Here is a 22131-nt window from a genome sequence, read left to right as displayed (position 1 = left end):
GCAGATGTGTGCCACGAGTGGCCCGGCTGTATGGGAGCAATGTTTTGTGTGGAAGGGGTGGCAGCCTGCCTATGCCAACCTCTTCATGGGCCATCTGAAAGAAACTTTTCCTAGCTTCCCAAACCCGATGACACATTTATATTCTGCACCCACGGCCAGGATACCTTATCCTCATTCCTACACAATCTCAACACCTTTTTTTTCCATCCACTTCATCTGGTCCTCCTCCATCCATTGTGCTACCTTCCTTGGTGTAGATCTCCTCCTCTCAGATGGTTCCATCCGCACCAGAGTCCACATCAAACCCACCAATCACCAACAGTATCTGCACTGTAACAGCTGCCATCCCTTCCACATTGAAAAATCCCTCCCATACAGCCTGGCCACCCGTGGCAAACACATCTGCAGTGATGAGAACTCCCTCATCCAGTATGCTGAAGGCCTCACAAAGGCCTTCACAAACAGGCAATACCCTCCAGTGCTCATACACAAACACATCTGCCATGCCACGTCCCCAAACACACCTGATCCTCGCATCCATCCTGAGAACCAACCACAAAGAAGTGATCCCCCTTGTCACTCAATACCACCCAGGACTGGAATAACTGAACATGTCCTTTGTCAGGACTCTGATTATCCATCACCATGCCCTGACATGAGAGACATCCTACCCAAGATACTTCCATCCTATGTGAAAGTGGTTTCCACAGCCTACCCAACCTCCACAACATCCTAATTCATCCCTAGGCCACTCCCACCCTGTATCTCCTGCCACAGAGATCATATCCTTGTGGAAGAGCCAGATGCAAGACCTGCCCTATCCATGCACCCAGCACCTCCTACTCCAGTCCCATCACATGCTTATCCTACCTCATCAGAGGCTGGGCCACCTGTGAAAGCAGCCATGTTATACACCATCTCTGCTGCATACACTGCACAACGTTTTACACTGGTATGACAACCAACCAGCTGTCAACCTGAACGAATGGCGACTGCCAAACTGTTGCCAAAAACAAGGTGGACCACCCAGTGGCACAACATGCAAGATTTTAATGGCTGTTTCACAACCCATGACATCTGGATCCTCCTCCACCACCACCACCACCACCACCACCACCAGCTTTCCTTTTCATGAAGTGTATTGATGTAAAACTGATGGTAGATTGATGGGATGTAGCACAATAAGTCAATAAGGTGGTTGTATTTCTTGTGTTTTATCTTTGGTACAAGATGACTTTGATGGAGTTCTTTTGGAAACGCAATTTACTAACATTCTCCAATGACTGCAGCCTCAGATCTAAGTTTTCAAAATACAGTTCTTTTTCACCGAATGCTTCTAAAACAGTTTTGTTGGTTTTCCCTTATTGAAAGGCATTCAATGCACCCCCACGTGCTTTTCATTGTGTTCTGTTTGAAGAGTTCAACTATTTTGAATTCTGTCCTTCTCTACTCTTATGAAAGTAAACCTTTAGGACACTTTAAGAACTACCTCTTGCCAGTGTCCTGTGATATAAATTTCTCCTGACAGTCAAAAATAGTTTTCTTGTTGATCCTGAAATTGACATCACATTCGTTTGAAGAATGTTCACTCAGCAAGCATGCAGGATGTTTCAAAATGAATATATGGAGTTTTAAGGGTTTGTAGCATTTGTTTCATTCAACTTACAATTACAAATAATAAATCAAAAGAAAGAGTAAATAAAACAGTTTTTCTTAGAAGTGTTCACGATGAGGACCATTCATCACACATTGAGTTGATAGGCAAGTTCTTCCCAAACCTCTATCAGTGTGTTTGGAGTAACTGTCACAACAATGCTTTTCCTAAGTCGAGTAGATTTTTGATTAAAGACAAGACAATCTGTGGAATAGGCATATACATATGATCCTTTATGAACCACCAAAGGTAAAAAATCGTGTGGCATCAGATTATATGCAAAAAAACAAGTTCTGTCATCCGGCCCCTTCCAGTCAGTCCAGCAGTGGGGTACAATTTTGTTTAACCAGTCATGTACTGAGTTATGCCAGTGGGGACGTGTATCAAGATAAGAAATGCCACTCACAGTTGCTTCATTGAAAAAAGAAAGGCCCATAACCTTTCTGCTGGGATATGGCACAAAAACCATTCAATTTAGTGGAGTCTTGTTGCTACTGTACTAGCTCCTTGGGTTCTGCTGACTGCCAGATGCTCACACCATTTGTATTTACATTTTCACTTAGGTGAAATGTCTGTTCATCACTAAAGATGACATGAGTCACAAACTCTTCATCATCATGCAGCAACATTTAGTTTGCAAAACTGGCGCGTAAACAGTGTGTATAAATGGACAAGGAAAAAAAATTCCCAGATTTTTCCCAGATTTCCTGGTTAAAAACACAGTTTCTCCTGGGTGAAAACACACTGTTTCCATGTTAAATGACATTAGATTTTCCGTTGGAATTGTAAAATTTATCAATCCCTTGAATGGTATGTTTTTATACTCTGACATAGAATTTCCCAGCACTTTAGAAAAATGCAATTCAGGGGAAAAGAAAGGTTTTGGAAAGATCTTTGATGATGTACTCTGCATATTTTCGTATTACGAAAGTATAAATTCAAATTCCACCAAACACCGCATGTTACTTTCCGCACCATTGAAATCGAGATTGTGATGCGCTTTTGTAAGCCAGTCATAGCTCATGTCACATGATCTCACCAGCCGATGACATTGGATATTCAGCCCATAGGGCACACGATGCACTCAGACAATAGCAACGTCACTTAAGTAGCGCGAATATACAAGCTGGAAAAGTTAATGTTTTAAATTAATATATGTAGTGCTGCTACTAGAAAAGCAAAGCTTTCATATACTGCAAGAGAAGCTAAGCTTTCATATATAATGTTGATCTTTTTTGCGCGTGTTATACTTTAGAATATATAACACGCAATTGTGCCAGCAAAATTTTTAGCTGATTCCAGTGACTTGTCCTCAAAGTTTTCCACAGATAAATTAGTTACCAGGGATGAGAGAGGGCTTCCCGTAGTATTACATCAATTTGCTCTGGGCTCAAAATTTCTCTAAATGGCTCGTCACCAAAGAGTTGATTTAAAATGAGTCAAACGCTCTGTGAGTTAAGAAATTCATCGTACATTTTCACACATAGTCCAACTTGCGTAAAAGGAAATTTACTTTTAAAGTAACGCTTTTGAAACCACATTTTGCAATATTTTCCCGCGACATGTCAGAAACAGGTTCGTTTCAGTAGTTGGCAGAGAGCGCCAGATAACAGGCGCCACCGTGCTCGCACATCTACGATGACACAGGTCCAGATTCCCAATGAAGTAGGCCTTGACCTGATATTAAACTTTTCAGTGTGGTTTTCGGGATGCAAATTTTCTTGGAGTACCAGTACTGTATTGCCTCATGTTTGGTTCTTTATTATGGCATAATGTCATACGTGGTAGATGATAACGTTCACTTGAAATGCAGAGAGCAGTTGAAACTAGTCAATTGTATGGAATTAAGCACTTCTTCATTTCAAATACATTGACTGCCTCAGTGGGAAAGATTAATAAAAACCAAAGTTCTTTAGCAAACTGACAAAAATAATTTCATTGTTCTACAAAGTGATGATTAATGCTTGACTGTCATAAGGTGGAAATAAAATCTGAAACTAATAACATGTTTTAGCCTTCTGTAATTATATGAATGTATTTTAATTCACTTGATAGTTCCCGGCCACAGAAATCCATTTTGTTTTCGTTTGATGAGAGAGCAGTAAACGAAGAGAAAACAGCAAAATCACTAAATGTAAACATGGGTCACATGGAGATTACACACTTCCCAACTATAATTCAGACTGCTCTGCACATCAGCTCTGGATCTACAAATATTTCCACAACACTAAAATACTAGATAGTGCGCCCCCCCCCCCCCCCCCCCCCGCCCCCTCCCCACTCCTCCATCGAGCGTTTGAGATAGGATGTCAAAAATTCTAAAAAATTGAATTTTCAAAAATTTTTAATTTTGTAGCGCACATCTTTCTGAAGAGTCTGATACATAAAACATATGTGCTCAAGGAAATGTAAGACATGTTATATGGTCTTAAGTGTGCCAAAGTGCAGTGCCACACCTCTTCACACAGCATTCTTCTATCGCATGTCACTGTATTTCGCTCTGTGGAATTGAAACGCATATACTTTTTAATGGATGCCATCAAGCTATATTCAGGACAGTGGAAATTAAAATGTCCTGTGGTGCCTCTCCTGCTCCCAGTTGGCCTGTTTGACATTCTGTACCTCTTAAAATAAACTCACAATTAATACTTGATGGGATTATTTGTAATCAGGAGAACAAGAGCTCAGAAAAATTGCACTCTTTATTGACTATTAGGCAATAACTTTCTCTTTTGCTTGACATAAAACTAAATATACGATACATAAAACCAGTAAAAGACTAGAGACAAGCAAGACAGTACACACGCTTCCCTTTCTGCGAAAGAATCTATTACCTCAACAAAGTTCGTCAAATGTTTTGCTACATGAAATATCAAAATGTCGTAGTCTAACACTGCAAAAGCTGTTAATACAAATAGTACCCAAGACTGATGTGGTTTCTCGATCTGATTATGTCTGTTTTGTCACTGACTGCTACATAAAACAAAATAGATCTTTCTAATATTGGAGCAATTTTAACACACGTCAAATAAACCCAGCTGTTTTGACACAAATGGTCATTTTTATAACACAACAGAATATAATTCACGAAGCACCAATATCAAATGCCTATTACACCTACTACAAGCAAAAAGCTTTATGTTAGTTTCACATTTCATCCATACGCTCCAGTTTCTCCAGCATGAGATTGAAACGTAGTAGTATGAAATTTTTATATAAATTTGGAGTCATCGTATTCTTCTGAAATTTGTGTGATGTCCCTGTTTCTTCTCCTTCCTCATTCTAACAAACAATCTTGTCATCACTAATTCCAGAACTATTCCTGCCACTGTCAAAACTTATTCGCCAGTTAACTTCACTAACCCTGACAGACTCACCGGTTTAGTTTATTGTGCGATTATTTTCCGGTTAGGCATTTTTACATGTTCATACAACGCGTATTTCGTGCTATTTCCAGAACGGAACTTAAGTGACTGCTAACCGGGGACTGTGCAACTGGCCCTTACTAGTGCAGCGATATGACCAAAAATTTTCTGTCAAAATTTCATTTTCTTGGACACATCGAGGAGATAATATGTAATCTTCCTGTTATTCATTTAATTATAACAAAACTTGTCATTCACAGACACAATCAACCACATAATCAGACAGCCATTGGCATTCACTCGTTCAGCTTTACTCTGCTCAGCTCTTATAGCCCCATCCCCTTTTGCCTGCAGGAAAGTTTATTTCTAGATAAGACAAGGATTCCCCCCACATAGACATCATGTACACTATGCAAGCATTCAAAAATCAACGGATGATTCATTTAGAAATCAACTTAGAATGTGTTCAAAAACCAATATGGATGTGTTTCAAAATCATATGAGTACTCGATAGACCAATGTGCGCCGGATGCTGGGCGCTTTGTGAAACAAGATTTTTTCCTCAAGAATATGAATTGCCCCACCCCACCCCATAGATCCGGACCTGATGCACACGTGTGAATCTGGCAGGTTGGGGGCGGGAGTAAAATTTTTTCCGGTTGCATCTAGCTGCTTGCTGCAACTGCTTACACAGCCAACAACCGAATCTAAATGTAAACAGGGGCGGCGGCAAGAGGGGGTGGGATTATAGCCCCCCCCCCCCCCCCCCCCACAATGGAGTACCATATTACACTGGATAAAATGACTTCAGAAATCAGCGAATATATTACTTCAACAGATTCAATCATTTTCTATAATTATATAGCGATATAGGTTGCAATGTATTTCAAACACATTATAACAAAAGAATAAGAGCAGCAAATTGCTTACTATTTAAACCAATAAGTGTCCTTTAATTTAAAATGGGTGTCTTATTATTTATTAATATTCACTGAATATATAGTAATGTACATGTACCACTTACAATAATCAAGAAAGCTAACTATGCCAGGTATCTCTACAAACACTTAAATTGCTGACAAGATACAAAAACTTAGAAATCGCTGGACATCTGGGCCAAATCGTATTATATTCCCGGGCGCACACATTCTGTAGACACGTTTTTACTCTGAACTCAAACTACTTTAAGCAACACCAAATTTTACCGATTTGTCGGTGGAGGTCCCCAACTCTTCTCTTCTTTTGTTAAGCGATATTCCATCCCCCCCCCCTCCCCCCCCCCCGACCAACTTCTAGAGCCGCCCCTGAATGTAAACAGTTGTGACATCATGATCATCAGAGGCAATTTGTTGTTATGAAGCATTGCATAGTCTCCCTAAAGCCTTTGACACATTTTGCTGTTGGCAGACGCTTGTATGAGCACTGTGTTTTATTGATGAATAAGGTGCATTTCCTTTGCAATTTAAGTTTTATTTTCGTTGATGTGATTGCCGTAAGCTTAGTAACAACAGTGCATCCCAATTTGTTATACAATATAGCACTGAAGATGGTCACTCAGTGACAGAAAATCGATTTTGCAATAGAAAAATATACGACCAATGCTGTCTCTTTTTTCAAGTATACCTGTTGCCTGGTCGTAGTGCACAAGACAACATGGAGTCGCCAATCAATAACTATTTTTTTGCTTAGGACTTCCATCAGAATTATGTCTGAAAACTGTATCTCCTGAAATGTTTTCAACTTAAGAGTCTGTACGAGCATCTATATTTATCACTTCCAAATCACAAAATACTGTCAGAGTGGCTACAACTGGAGAACAACTGATCTATGCAGTTATCTCCCTTGGGCAACAAACATTACATCTGAAATCATACTGAGTACTTACTTCTGCCACTACACCTCTATCTGCTGGAACCTGAGGTGTGACACATTGTTTATTCAGAACAACATTACACTTCTTTCTCTCAAGCCAAAGAAAGATACGAGTGTAGAAACACTGTTTATGGAGCATTTAAGTAGAGAACTTTCCACTGTTTGCACTGTGGTTTAATGTATGTGCAGACGTGGTGAGAGAAGCACAAGGACAGAACATCGTCAAGGCTTCACAGGGATCGATTGTGTCCACCTGCAGTGGGCAGGGTCTCTTGTACTTTGGCATCATGGCTTCATGATGTTTTGGAAGGCACAGAGCAAGACGCACTGCCGATAATGGCAACAACCAGGAACGACTGAAGAAAGCTTAACAAAAAATGTCCTTCTGTTCCGAGACTTTGTACCGAAATGATACAATTTATGCGAGTCAAAAATGGAAAAGTGATCTGTCCTGCCACAGTTGTAAATGTTCTTATACATTGGATATGAAACACAGTTGAGCTTGCATAGCTTGAAGCTCTCTTACAGCTCTCGACCTCCTGCGGAAGATAAAGAAGCCACAAGATTTTTGTGTCACTGCATAGTGGGTCCATTACATCAAGAAACTTTGAGAAAGGCAACTGTTAAAAAAAAAAGACATAATTAAAGTAAAAGTTATCACTTATAGCATCAGTGACAGATCATTTTGGCTTAGCCCAGCTACAGAACTTGGCTGTTACACTCCAACCCACACTTTAACTTCCTTTTCCTTTCAGTGGAAGATATCCATACCTATTGAGTGAATTACTGAATTCCATACTCTCAGAAAGGGTGGTTGCTCCATTGACTTCCACATGCCTCGGATACAAACTACACAAAAAATAAGATAAACTAGTGTAGCCTAAGTAATGCCTATCCTGAGTAGTCGATCTTCAATTTCAGTTCATCGTAAGTGAAAATAGTGGTTTCCTTCTGGTGTCAGAGCCGTACACATTTGATGACGTTTTCGAACCATGGCTCAAAACAAGTCTTCAGTGACAACAGCTCACAGATCATCAAAATTCAATACTATGTATTTCATTACAGCACAAATTATGAATCGCACATTTCAACTGTTCACACTGTTATTCTTAGCCAATGAAGTCTAAGGCAGATATCAAAGCTCATTCAGGAGAGCAGGACACACAAAAACAGTTGTTATATTCATTTAACACACAATGAAGCAATGTGTGTTGTACATCAATTAAATATAATGATTGCCTTGAACACTACCTCACATTCAAAAGACAGATGATATTTAAAAAAATAAATAAATAAAAATAAATATATAATAAAAATTTTTTAAATCGATATCCAGAAAGTTCCGTGAGTGTTTCTATATTGCGAATGGATTGTTGGCTTACCTCTAACAGCAGTTAGAGTCCTTCGAAGTAATCCCTGTCAATGGTAATGCCCTTCTGCGAACAGCTATACAAGTTCTGGAAACTCTTGGAATTGTCATATTTACGGATAGCTTTCAGTTGGATCATAACATTATGTTGGATATCCAAAAACCCCTGGCCCTTCAGTGCTGATTTCGGTTTGGGGAAAAAGTAAAAGTCTGCGGGAAACATGTCTGCAGTGTAAAGTGGGTAATTGAGTGACAACTTCCCTGTTGACGTAATGGCTGCAGCAGAAAGACTGTTTTGCCTGTCATTATCATGGAGCAGGGTCCAGTCATCTTGCCTGGCATTCCAAGGGCATTCCTGCTTGGCATGTTTAAACAGAGATTTAGCATTTCCAAGTATTCCTCTGCTAAATTTGCACTGTCACATGATGATCCTGGGATAAAAGTTGTGGTAGCTTTAAATCGGCCGCGGTCCATTAATACATGTCGGACCCGCGTGTCGCCACTGTCAGTAATTGCAGACCGAGCGCCACCACACGGCAGGTCTAGAGAGACGTACTAGCACTCGACCCAGTTGTACGACGACTTTGCTAGCGACTACACTGACGAAGCCTTTCTCTCATTTGCCGAGAGATAGTTAGAATAGCCTTCAGCTAAGTCCATGGCTACGACCTAGCAAGGCGCCGTTAACCATTTCTATAGAGAGTCTCACTTGTATCATCAAGAATGCTGTATACAAATGATGGAGTAAAGTTAAGTATTTCAGCAGTTACATACTTTTCTTTATAGCATTCATTAAGTATCCTGTTCCAGACTACACGCCAGTCGGCATGAGTTGACGCGTGCCCTTTCGGTTTCCTCGCCTTGTGTCTAGACTGTCTTGTCTAGACACAACAAAAGTTCCTTCATTTCCTGTACATTGGCTGGGTTGCGTGCTGGTCAAGTCAGGATGGGGGCAGGATCTTCAAGTGTCCGAGTCCTCTTGGAAGTGTTTAAACCATTCATAAAAACAATTCAAGGTGACAATGTTTGTCTTACACTGTTGTCACTACTTCATGAGTCTCTTTCACAGATTTTCCAAGTTTGACAGATTTGCTAATCCATTTTGGATTTCAACCACGTGCACTACACCTTCACTCTACAATGTGCTGTTTACACATGAGCAAAGCACTCATAGTGCCGCTACTCGCGAACTTATTCATACATGTCTTGACCTGCCTGGCACGGGATTCGGCAGTGGCACACTTACGACTGTGAGGAGTATGACATTATTCACCAAATTTTCTGGCCAGAGACTGTAACTATTGATCAAGACCCAGAAATTTTTTGTGGCTCTGATAAACTCCAATGGTTTAAGGAACACAAATATTTCTGCACAATAAACTGTTCATCTTTTAGAGAAGTGTAACCAAAAGACACTATCAAGGGCAACAGTTAAGCAGCAAGACTACCTTTCTTTTAAAAATCATCAGTATGCAGAAGGATAAAAATCATGATGCATATTGAAAGCAAGGAAAAAATATGTTTAAAAATGCAATTTGGATAGTTCATATTTTACAAAGATTCATATGTGGCAACGAATATCAACCAACAACACTGACTCTTTTTATCAAAAGCAATCATAATCCGATTTATATATTTCTGCAGCTAATTGAATTACACTGCCTCACAAACAAAATGTAGTACCCAGAAGGGGGAAAGGAAATGAAATGAAATTTTAATATATGACCGTATTCTAAGGATTACACACTTGTGTCAAATTTACAAAGAATTTGGCATTATGAGCCCACTTATAAATATGAACATCAAGTTACCACTGGTATAGAACTTTTAAGTGTTACAGGATTTAGGTTAGCATCTCACTTTTGTACAGCAGAAATGGAGATAGGAGGAGTTGCCACATTCATCAGTAACTGTCATAAATTTAAGAACACAGACAGTCATAAATTTTGCCTAGAACAGCATATGATGGCATGTGCAACAGAAGCAGAATTTCACAAAAAATCCTTCATAATATTAAGTGTATATCAAGCACCTGCAGGTAACTTTAATCTATTCATAAACCACCTTGAAGCTGTAATGGCCCATTTAACAACCAAAAACAAAGAATAGTGGTTGCTGGTGACTTCAATGTAGATTTCCTTGAAGACTCTCCCAATAAGAACTTATTTGAGTTAGTAACACTATCATTCAACTTAATTCTCACTGTAAAATTCCCAACTAGGGTAGCCAATTGCTCACAAACAACCACTGATAATATCTTTATAAACAAGTCCAATGAAGAAAATTATATTACAAAACCAATAATTAATGGCATCTCAGCCCATGACATGCAGTTCCTCTCATTTAATGTTAACTGAACAGGATATAAAATCTGAACCCAAGAGAGTAATCAATAAGCCAAAAATTGATTATTTTAGGATGCTCCTCAGAATATCACTGGAGTGATGTTTACAGTGCTCATGGCATGGATGAAAAATTTAACACTTTTGCTAATAAAGTGCTTACCTTATTTGAACACTGTTTTCCCCCAAAACTAACCAAGGTTAGAGCAAAGTCTAAAAAGAAGCCATCAATTACTCAAGGATTAGAGGTATCTTATAAAACAAAAAGAATACTACATTGTCACTCCGAAACAGTTCTGATGTTGAGGCTTATAGCACATTACAAGAAATACTGTAAAATATTAAAGATTGCAATATAGACATCAAAGCAAATATATTACAAAGAAAAGATAGTCATACCAGGTAACAAAATATAGACAATATGGTATATAGTGAAGGAGGAGGAGACTGGTAGAACCAGACATGAAGAGGGGCAAATAGCATTAACAGTAAATGATACATTGGTGACAGATGTGTATAGTGTTACAGAACTGTCACTGAAAAGATAGGGTTGTCAGGTTCTGTAGATGCTGTCATGGGATACCTCAGACCAGACATTTCAAGTAACTTCCATAATATGAATTTGACCCTCACTACTCCAACAGAAGTAATGGCCATCATAAAATTTTTAAAATCAAAAACATCTAGTGGGTATGATGAAATATCAACAAAGTTAATTAAAGAATGTGATTCTGAGTTAAGTAACATATTAAGCTATCTGTGTAACCAGTCGTTTATCAGTGGAATATTTCCTGAATGGTTGAAATATGCTGAATTTAAGAAGGGAGATACAGAAATAGCATCAAATTTCCGTCCAATTCCACTTTTGCCAGAATTCTCAAAAATTTTAGAAAAGGTAATGTACAATCGGCTTTATACCCATCTTATCACAAATAACATAATATCCAAGTTGCAGTTCGGATTTCTAAAGTGTTCTGACATTGAGAAGGCTATCTTTTCTGACATTGAGAAGGCTATCTTCACTTCCAGTGAAAATGTACTTAATTCATTAGACAAAAAATTTCAGGCAACTGGTATAGTTTGTGATCTGTCAAAGGCACTTGACTGTGGAAATCACAATATCCTTTTAAGTAAATTAGAATATTATGGTGTGACAGGAAATGGTACAAAATGGTTCAAATCTTATATCTCTGGAAGGAAACAAAGGGTGTTATTAGGAAAGAGACCTGTATTAAGCTATCAGGCATCATCCAACTGGGAACTAATTACACGTGGGGGTTCCACAAGGTTCCATCTTAGGACCCTTACTTTTTCTTGTGTATATCAATGACCTTTCATCAGTAACATTACCAGATGCCAAGTTTGTTTTGTTTGCCGATGATACAAACACTGCAATAAATCACAAATCAAGTGTAGTCTTAGAAAGATCGGCTAATAAAATATTTGTGGACATTAATCACTGGTTCCTAGGTAATTCTTTGTCACTAAACTTTGAAAAAACACACTACATGCAGTTCAGAACTTGTAAGGGGTGTCCCAAGAGTATATGTCTAACATACAATGACAAGAAGATAGAAGAAGTGGACAGTGTTAAATTCTTGGGATTACAGCTTGATAATAAATTCAACTGGGAGGAGCACACAACCGAGCTGCTGAAGTGTCTAAGCAAATCTCTATTTGCAATGCAAATTCTGTCAGGCATAGGGGATATAAAAATGAAAAAGCTTATTTTCACTCCATAATGCCATATAGTATTATTTTTTGGGGTAATTCATCAAGCCAAGCTAAAGTTTTCTGTGCCCAAAAACATGCAACAGGAGTTATATGTGGTGCAAACTCAAGAACATCCTCCAGAGGCCTGTTTAGGGAACTAAGGATACTAATTACTGCTTCCCAATATATTTATTTCTTAATGAAATTTGTCATTAAAAATATATCACTTTTTCAGACCAACAGCTCAGCTCATGGAATAAATACTAGAAATAAGATTCACAAGGATTTAAAGTCACTTACTCTTGCACAAAAAGGTTTGCATTATTGAGGAACATACATCTTCAATAACTTGCAGCAGCCATAAAAAGCTTAACAACCAATGAAATTCAGGTTTCAGGAATTACTGCAACTAATTGCCAAATTCAGTTTATGAAAAGCCTAAATGATTTATTGGTGGCCAACTCCTTTGATGAATTTTTCAGTAGAACCAACTAATTTTGTGTGTGTGTGTGTGTGTGTGTGTGTGTGTGTGTGTGTGTGTGTGTGTGTATAAAGTACAAGGTAACGTCTGCATCAGTGCAGTAACATGTTCACTGTAAATAAGTATTGTAGTAGTTCTATTATATGTTCATCATTTCATTTTTAAATAATAAATATCATTTATCAAAATCCTCAGAATTTTTGAATCATGCTTTTTTACAGTTCTTCACAAATATATTGTTTTTAACTATGAGTCACAGATTTGGAGCGGGGAGACTATTTCACAACACCAGCATTGTACACAGACACACAGAAGATATGAGGGCAATCCACAAAGTACATTACGTTTTGGAATTAAAAATAAATAAAGTATTGGAAATTTTTTTTATTATATACAGATGAAAGCCACACTTAAAAACTACTTTTCTACATAGTTGCCATTTAAATTAAGGCACTTATCGTAGCGATGGACAAGCTTGGAAATTCCTTCGTCGTAAAATTCGGCCGCCTGCACCTTCAGCCATGTGGTTACCTCTTTTGGGACAGAAAAGGTGTGATTTTTTGTGGATTTCCTGGAAAGAGGCACTACAATAAAATCTCAAAGGTATTGCCAAACTCTGCACAACCTCAGAAGAGCAATACAAAACAAGCGCAGAGGAAAGTTGGGCTCAAAGATCTTTGTGATTCACAACAACGCCTGGGCCCACACGGCAAATGCCACTCGTGAAGTTCTCAAATCTTTTAAGTAGGAGTTGTTTCCTCATCCGCCGTACAGTCCCGACCTGGCAACGAGCGACTTCCACTTATTCCCAGCAATGAAGAAGTGGTTGGCTATGCAGTGTTTTGATGACGACGCACAGCTTCAAGAAGAGGTAACCACGTGGCTGAAAGCGCAGGCGGCCGAATTTTATGACGAAGGAATTTCCAAGCTCATCCATCGCTACAATAAGTGCCTTAATTTAAATGGCAACTATGTAGAAAAGTAGTATTTAAGTGTGGCTTTCATCTGTATATAATAAAAAAAGTTTCCAATACTTTATTTATTTTTAATTCCAAAACGTAATGTACTTTGTGGATAGCCCTCGTACAAACTTTTATCAATATTCCCCCAAGTCTTTCATGCTTCAAAGATTGTACACACTTCTGGCACATGAAAAGTGTAACCTGCCATAGGGAAAATATCTGAAGAAACCATCAGGGACAACACTAGAGTAGCATTCTCCTACTCGTCAGCATATATAAGGATAAAACCATGGTAAATACTTAAAATGAGAAAAAACATTCTTTAATTAAAATAACATGAATACAAGACTTCTCATATTCTACCAATGACCACCATTATTATGTACTTTTTATCATTTAAAATGGTTTAACTGCATGTGCCCAATATATAAACATGGGCTCTTAAATTGGGAGGAAAATTAATCATCTCTCTTAATGCTGACATGATCTTTGTGATGATATATGTTGCCATAAATCATGGCAACGCATTTCACTTTCCTTTTACTGGACCAATGAAAGATGGGTGTGTGAAAAACGTGACTCATTAGCAGTATAGTAAAGAGCATCTACTGTACCCAGGTCTGCTGGAATTTATGATATGAGAAAGAAAACTGTGAGCACAGCACAGCAAGTGATGACAGACATGTAATTTGGACTAACCAGTGAAGAGCCTCTTGCACTCTGCAGTTGTGCATTGGGGTGCTGTGGACTCCAAAGAAGAAAGGGACCTTTCGACAATGGTCAAGCACTAAAGAAAAATGAATGTGGTATGTAGAATCTATGCAAGGCAATCGAGAGTTAAGTACAAACTTATGGTTTTGGTGAAGCACTGAAGCATCATGTATGAACATGGATGTCTGAAAAGCTTTGTTTATTATCAGTTTTTGCATGAGGTGACAAATTATTTGAATATAGATGAATTATGGAAACAGCTTTTTTGTGAGTTATTTTAAGGTAGCTTTCTTACAGTCCTTGCCCTTCTACAATCAGAAATGAAGTCAGCAGTTAAATACATGGCACTAAAGAGCAGGATGACAACTTCAAGAGAAAACAAGATGGTGACCGGGATATTTGGAAAAGAAGGTACCTGTCATTACATGGGAATGAGTAAAGACTTGGCATCTCACAATATATCAATCTCTTAAAGTCATCCCACAACAAGAAAAAAACCTCAGCCTTCATCAGCTAGTCCTAAAGTGAAAACATGAGGGAAACTATTAAACATACACGAGATGATGTATATAATTACACTAGTATTATAAATAACTCATGTAGTATATGGTAAAATTACAAGGGATGAAAGAGCTGACCATTACCTAACTTCAGGAGGTGAAATTCCAGTATCACTGAGACAAACACATAAATGTAACAACAGATAAAAACTATTCTTAGCTTTCAGAATTGTTTGTTCCTCCTTCATGGGGGAAATGGGGATATGTTTTGGAAAGTAACGCACCACAATGAAAGGGACCCACTAATTCTAATGCCAATGGGGAATAAAGATATGCACCAACATGTTCAGATTCCAATGACATTGTTATAGAAACTTCTAAACAAAAGAAAATCCCACTATCAGTTGGTAATGAGTGATTTTAATATAAACTAAATAATTCTGAAACATATCTGTGAGAGGATGTGAAGAGATACAATTAAAATTTTACATGGGATCAATTAAAAATAGTAAAAGTACAAAGAAAATGTCACATTTTATGAGCGAAGACAGCAGACGAGACAAACAACAGACACACAAGATTTCATTAAAAGTTGCACAGATCAAGAAATAAATGATAACGCAACTAAATAAGCAAACAATAACATTCTGGAAATAATGCCAATGAAGTGTGTAAAGCCATTTGAGTATGAAGAAAGGGAATGTGCCAGGAGGTGGCTGTCTTTTGACATAAATAATTGAGGTTGGACGAAAACTATTTGAAAAATTATCAAACAAGAAACAAACAGAAGTAGCTACGTTAATGTAATTGAGTTCGCAGCAAATAACTATGGTACCAACACACCAATAGGCAACCAAGTAAAGATGCAAGAGATTTACTCCAGCAAACACTACATGCAGTGCTTACGGTTTCAAAAATACAACCTCTAATGGGCTTACAAAATTCATTACATTACTAAAAAATAGTAATTCTGTAGGCTATGATAGTGTTTCTATTGTAGTTTTAATATTTTATAGCGACTTGTTAAGGCTATCTCTAATCTCTGTTTGCAGTTGATCAATGTGCAGACTTCCTGAAAGACTTAAATATGTATTAGAAACTCCAATTTATGAAACTGGAGATAAGAAAACCATCTGTAATTACCGACTCATTTCACTCATTCCAGTCTTTTATTGAGAAGATGGGTTATGACAGAATACTGGCTCATTTTCTAAACAGAACTTGTCAACTGCCTTTCAGTTTACTTTTCATGAGGGATTCTCCACAGGCAAAGCAATACCATACAAAACTGAGTTCTGGCAGAGCCAAACAAGAAAAACAGAAAGCAAATTGTCTCAATGAGGGACTGTGTCATACTAAATAGGGGGAGGCTGCATGTGGTTTGCATTACCAGATTCAAGTTACAGCCTGGATGACATGGACTTTTTAGATTATAACCACTCACTCAAAAACTATAGGGTTGCTCTGTGAACATGGCCAGTTGTATGTTGAGAATTATTAGGAGAGAAGGAATAATAGGTATAAGGATCAGAGAACAAACTGTAGTGAATGATGATTTTATGATTGTAGTGAAAATGAAATTGAGGTGAGGTGATTAGATAGTCAGGTGATGGATGATCAATGGGCCATGAGCCATGAGCCATGATCAATGAGCCAAAGACTTTCTTCACTCGATTCCAAGAAATAAGAATAGACTGAGAAGATTACCTAACAATAGGTGAGTAGATGAAATTAGAAAACATGCAGGAGTGACATGGATGTGCAAAACTTAAGACAATAATGCATGGAGGAAAGTGAAGAAAGCATTTATATAGCAGCAGAAACCAAATGGTGAATAGTGATGAAGAAGAAGAAGAAGAAGAAGAAGAAGAAGAAGAAATGATGATCACAATGATCCCTTCCTCTCAGTTTACTGCACTGTCAGTACAGATTAATGAAAGTACTGTGATTACTTTGTGGATTTGGCACTGCTACCTACAGACTCATGGTCACTGAAATTTGGAAATTCCATAAAACTTGACAGGAGATATTTTTACAAATATGTTAAAGTATAGGTCATCACTAATAATTACTGCATACAAAAACACAGATACTTTTACAGTACATATGGAGATTTCCTTTACTGGGGATGTACTTATTTTGAGAAGAAACAATTTGTTAAAGGAGTAGTTAGTAAATAATCTTTAGGATTCAGTTTTTAATCTTCAGTGATTCTGTTATCATAAATATAGAATCATGATTTTACTGAAAGTGTACACAAATTTATCAACTTCTACATTTGGTAAAGGATTTCATATTCTCATTATTACAGATGTAGTGCCTCCAACCGTGAACATTTTGGTGTAATTATTTTCACATAAGGCCATTAGTTCGGGAGATATCAGGATTGGAAGATATGGTAATTTCACTACTTTGCAAAAAAAAAAAAAAAAAAAAAAAAAAAAAAAAAAAAAAAAAAAGTGTCTAAACTAAAAACCAACAACTTACTTAGCTTTGTAAACTAATTATTCATGATTATCTCAGAGTTCTGTAATTCAAACATTTTAATTAATTAACACACCATTTCAAGATACCACCCATTTTACTACCTTGTAATACTTCAAAACTCTATTCAGGAAATTTTTTACTGAACATAAAATTATTGTATCATTACAAAATAAAAAAGTAGCACCTTGTGTTTTGCAGAAATACAAGGACACCAAACATTGGGTACATTAAGTAAATAGTCCTAGACATCCAGGTCAGTTACCTTTGTCATTCTCTCTTTTGTATCACTAATTATTGCACAATTCTCTAGCAAATCACTAAAATCACTAAGTGACGCATTGCTGCCAAAGGGTGAGACTATAAACCCGGGATAGCATAGCCTAAGTCGGTAGTAGTGGTAAAGCCTATGTGAAGTATACCACACATGTGTACTATCTGAACTGTCAAGAACTATGTTAATGTAATGACAAAGGCGGATGAGCAAAATTAAGAACTGAACCTTCAATTTCACACTTATGTGTAAATGAGCAGTGAACAATTATGGTGTACATATTTCAAGACTGTGTTAAAAAATAGAATTTGGCACCATAAAGTTATAAATGTTGTGGGAGTAAATTGCTCATGCATAACACCACCTTGTAATAAAGTTTTTTATTTAACAAGCAAACAGTTTCATATTTGCATGCATTTTTCACTATTGAGAATTTTAGATTCACTGCCTACATAGACATATGGAGAAGTTTGATACAGTAAGGTATGCACATAACAAAAATACACTAATAGCCATTAAAATTGCTACACCACGAAGATGACATGCTACAGACGCGAAATTTAACCGACAGGAAGAACATGCTGTGATATGCAAATGATTAGCTTTTCAGAGCATTCACACATGGTTGGTGCCAGTGGCGACACCTACACCACGCCGACATGAGGAAAGTTTCCAACCGATTTCTCATACACAAACAGCAGTTGACCAGCGTTGCCTGGTGAAACGTTATTGTGATGCCTCGTGTAAGGAGGAGAAATGTGTACCATCACGTTTACGACTTTGATAAAGGTTGGATTGTAGCCTATCGCGATTGCAGATTATCGTATCGCGACATTGCTGCTCGTGTTGGTCGAGAGCCAATGACTGTTAGCAGAATATGGAATCGGTGGGCTCAGGAGGGTAATATGGAACGCCATGCTGGATCCCAACGGTCTCGTGTCGCTAGCAGTCGAGATGACAGGCATCTTATCCACATGGCTGTAACGGATCGTGCAGCCACATCTCGATCCCTGAGTCAACAGATGGGGACGTTTGCAAGACAACAACCATCTGCACGAACAGTTAGATGATGTTTGCAGCAGTAAGGACTATCAGCTCGGAGACCATGGCTGTGGTTACCCCTGACACTGTATCACAGACAGGAGCACCTGTGATCGTGTCCTCAACGACAAACCTGGGTGCACGAATGGTAAACGTCATTTTTTCGGATGAATCCAGGTTCTGTTTATAGCATCATGATAGTCGATCCGTGTTTGGCGACATCACGCTGAACACACATTGGAAGTGTGTATTCGTCATCGCCATACTAGCGTATCACCCGGCGTGATGTCATGTTGAAGCCGCATGGGCAGCTGTACCTGTATACGCCATCCAAGCTCTGTTTGACTCAATGCCCAGGCGTATCAAGGCCGTTATTACAGCCAGAGGTGGTTGTTCTGGGTACTGATTTTTCAGGACCTATGCACCTAAATTGCATGAAAAAGTAATCACATGTCAGTTCTAGTATAATATATTTGTCCAATGAATACCCGTTTATCATCTGCATTTCTACTCGGTGTAGCAATTTTAATGGCCAGTAGTGTATTTTCAAACTCAGCGGCCAAAACATATTTTAAATTATTTATTTAATAAGCAAATGAAAACAAAAACTAAATATTGAGTGATTATGTTAAATAATACTAATATACACTTATAAAGCTTCTATAATTTTTTTATCACTGCAAAGCTGAGGTGTTTATCTAGATATTAGTCCCAATTACAAACAATATTCTTTTTAGGTTGGCTCTAAATTTTGCAATGGGGAAACGTGACTGAAATCAACAGTGCACTGGCAAGCACCAGTCCTACATACAGTAGGTTTCTTTGATACACTACAGTTCTATGACTTACGAGATGAAACTGATCTTTGTTTCTATTATTCTGTTTGTGCAGTTCATAATTTACATAATTGTAGGCAGTAGACTGTACACAAGTATTACTGACGAATTTGCTAATTAAGCATATTTATTGCAAATATATTTTTAGTCAGTGCCACTCTATAGGAAACAACTTGTCAACAGCAAGGACACTACAGGGAGAGCTGTAACTGAGCCGGATCAAGATTGGGGAGGGGGGGGGGGGGGGGGGGGGGGGGGGGAGGGTGACTGATGTGAAAATGATAAAGGAAGTATTCAGAATAAATCATATCTGATTTATGGAAACCAAAGGAAAGCTAAATCTAGACTATGAGACAAGGATTTCAACCTTGTTTCTTCCCAATGAGACTAACTCTGTACTATAAGGGGCGCTCAAACAGAAACGTGCCAGAGGCATAATTACAGAAACCAGTACCTGTATTTTAGAAGTATTAAACCTAGCTGTTGAGACACTTGTCCCACAGTGACACAAGGCAGCGAATGGCTGTCTCATAAAATTCCCGGGGCTGCGATGTGAACATGTTCCGCACGTACAACTGGACATCGTCATCCGAGGTGAATCGTCTGTCCCTCAGAGCCTTATTAAGGGGACCAAAAATGTCGTAATTACAGGGAGAGAGGTCCAGACTGTATGGAGGGTGGCCGAGAACCTCCCATTTGAATTTCTGCAGGAGTTCCGCGACTGTGTTGGCCGTATGAGGCTTTGCATTATCGTGGAGCAGAATAACCCCACAGGTGAGATTGCTTGGTGGTTTTGATTTGATCACTTGCCAAACAGCGATCAAGGTTTGCGAGTAACACTAGGCATTCACTGTTGTCCCATGCTGCTGGAAGTAAATCAGAAGGGTGCCATCTTGGTCAAAGATGAATATCAGCATAACCTTTCCTGCACTCATGTGGACGACAACGTCCAACTGTACATGCGGAACTGGTTCACATCGTAGCCCCGGGAATTTTAAGAGACAGCCATTCGGCGCCTCTGGTCACAGTGGGACAAATGCCTCAACACCCAGGGTCAATACTTATAACATACAGGTACTGGTTTCTGTAATTATGCCTCCAGCTCGTTTCGTTTTGAACGCCCCTTATAGAAAAGCAGACTCTTTCTGAAACCCCCAGAAGACTAACATTGTTTAAATGTAAAAATGGCAAACTCTGCTCTTAAAGATCAGTTGTGGTTCAAACTCGGCAGAGCAAATGCTTCATGACATGAGCTATAGAACCATATATCACCCAGTAGGAAGTGAGGGTATGATAATTACGCTTTACTTTTGTTTGTGTGTGTGTGTGTGTGTGTGTGTGTGTGTGTGTGTGTGTGTGTGTGTGTCTACAATACAGCTATTTATAAAAGCAATCTATTTTTGTTACATTTTCCACATGTGGATGAATTAAACATACATAATGAATCTGCTTTTCAAATGCAAACAATTAAAAGTGAGAGACTTCCAACCATTGCTGCATGCTATGTGATTTATCTGTGAGGATATAAATCAGTATTTTGTTACATTGATGAAACAGAAAATAGAGGATGATGTACACTTACCAACAGTGGGTCGCCATCAAGTGGATCCATATTATCAGAAAAAAATCTGCAAAATAAATTCATTTCTTTAGACAATGAAAGCAACAACAGAATAATGCAATTTTGTCAAATAAAGGTACGACTGGAGACCATAGCAGTTATGTGATATAAATTGTTGATGGTGTACAGCAACAAGCCACACGTTTTGGTTCACTTTATTGAAAAAGTACCATTATTGGTTTCAAATTGATACAATTCATCATAAATGGCTTGCATGCTTTTGTCAAAATACATTAAATTGAAATTTAAGTTCTTCGTGGTGGCATCCTTGTATAAAATTTTCTCAGTGTTCAGATACATCAAATCAGAGTTAAAACTCAAGACTTCAAAGAGTAACACCATGTTCTTCATAAGGAGATGACAGTCAGCTGAGAAGAAAGTGTGTACCTTCTAGAGTGGCATTCTGGCTTGTGGCTGGAATTGCCATCTAGAGGACAGGATTTGCACACACAAAAGCAGGAAATCAGTAATATAGCTGGTCCCCTCCCCCACCAGTGTGATTGTACTCCCTTAAAAGTCATGGTTTTTGGCTGCATTTCTTTGATGGCTCAAGTTCATGTCCCCAGGCACCACTCAGATTATAACCACCATCTTTACTAAAAATTGTTACTGAAATCAAACAATGGAAAATTCAGGATGGAATGTAACACTATTATGGTCAGGATAGTGACTAATCACCATATAGCGGAGACATTGAGTTGCAGATAGGCACAACGAAAAGACTGTTACAAAATCAGCTTCCAGCCAACAGGGCCTTTGTCAAAAATAGACCCTCCCCCCTCACACACACACACACACACACACACACACACACACACACACACACACAATCACAGTCTCTGGCAGCTGAAGCTCCACCAATTGTTATTGCACATGTGAATTTCTATTTCATTATAGAATCCCAGT

The 22131-nt window shown here is 38.3% G+C and overlaps 1 protein-coding gene across 6 annotated transcripts in view; it reads right to left on the bottom strand.

Annotated features, from left to right (window-relative positions):
• The window catches only part of LOC126189004 (cellular tumor antigen p53-like), a 174897-nt gene that overhangs the window by 115182 nt on the left and 37584 nt on the right, over nt 1-22131 (bottom strand). For all 6 annotated transcript variants that reach the window (XM_049930810.1, XM_049930812.1, XM_049930813.1 and 3 more), the window contains one exon: nt 21187-21232. In XM_049930810.1, the coding sequence (XP_049786767.1) occupies nt 21187-21232 (46 nt within the window). The remainder of the gene's footprint in view (nt 1-21186; nt 21233-22131) is intronic.

Source organism: Schistocerca cancellata, chromosome 5 (genome assembly GCF_023864275.1).
Source record: "Schistocerca cancellata isolate TAMUIC-IGC-003103 chromosome 5, iqSchCanc2.1, whole genome shotgun sequence".
NCBI lineage: Eukaryota > Metazoa > Arthropoda > Insecta > Orthoptera > Acrididae > Schistocerca > Schistocerca cancellata.
Note: the sequence above shows the minus strand (reverse complement) of the source record. Positions and strands in the feature narration are given on the sequence as shown.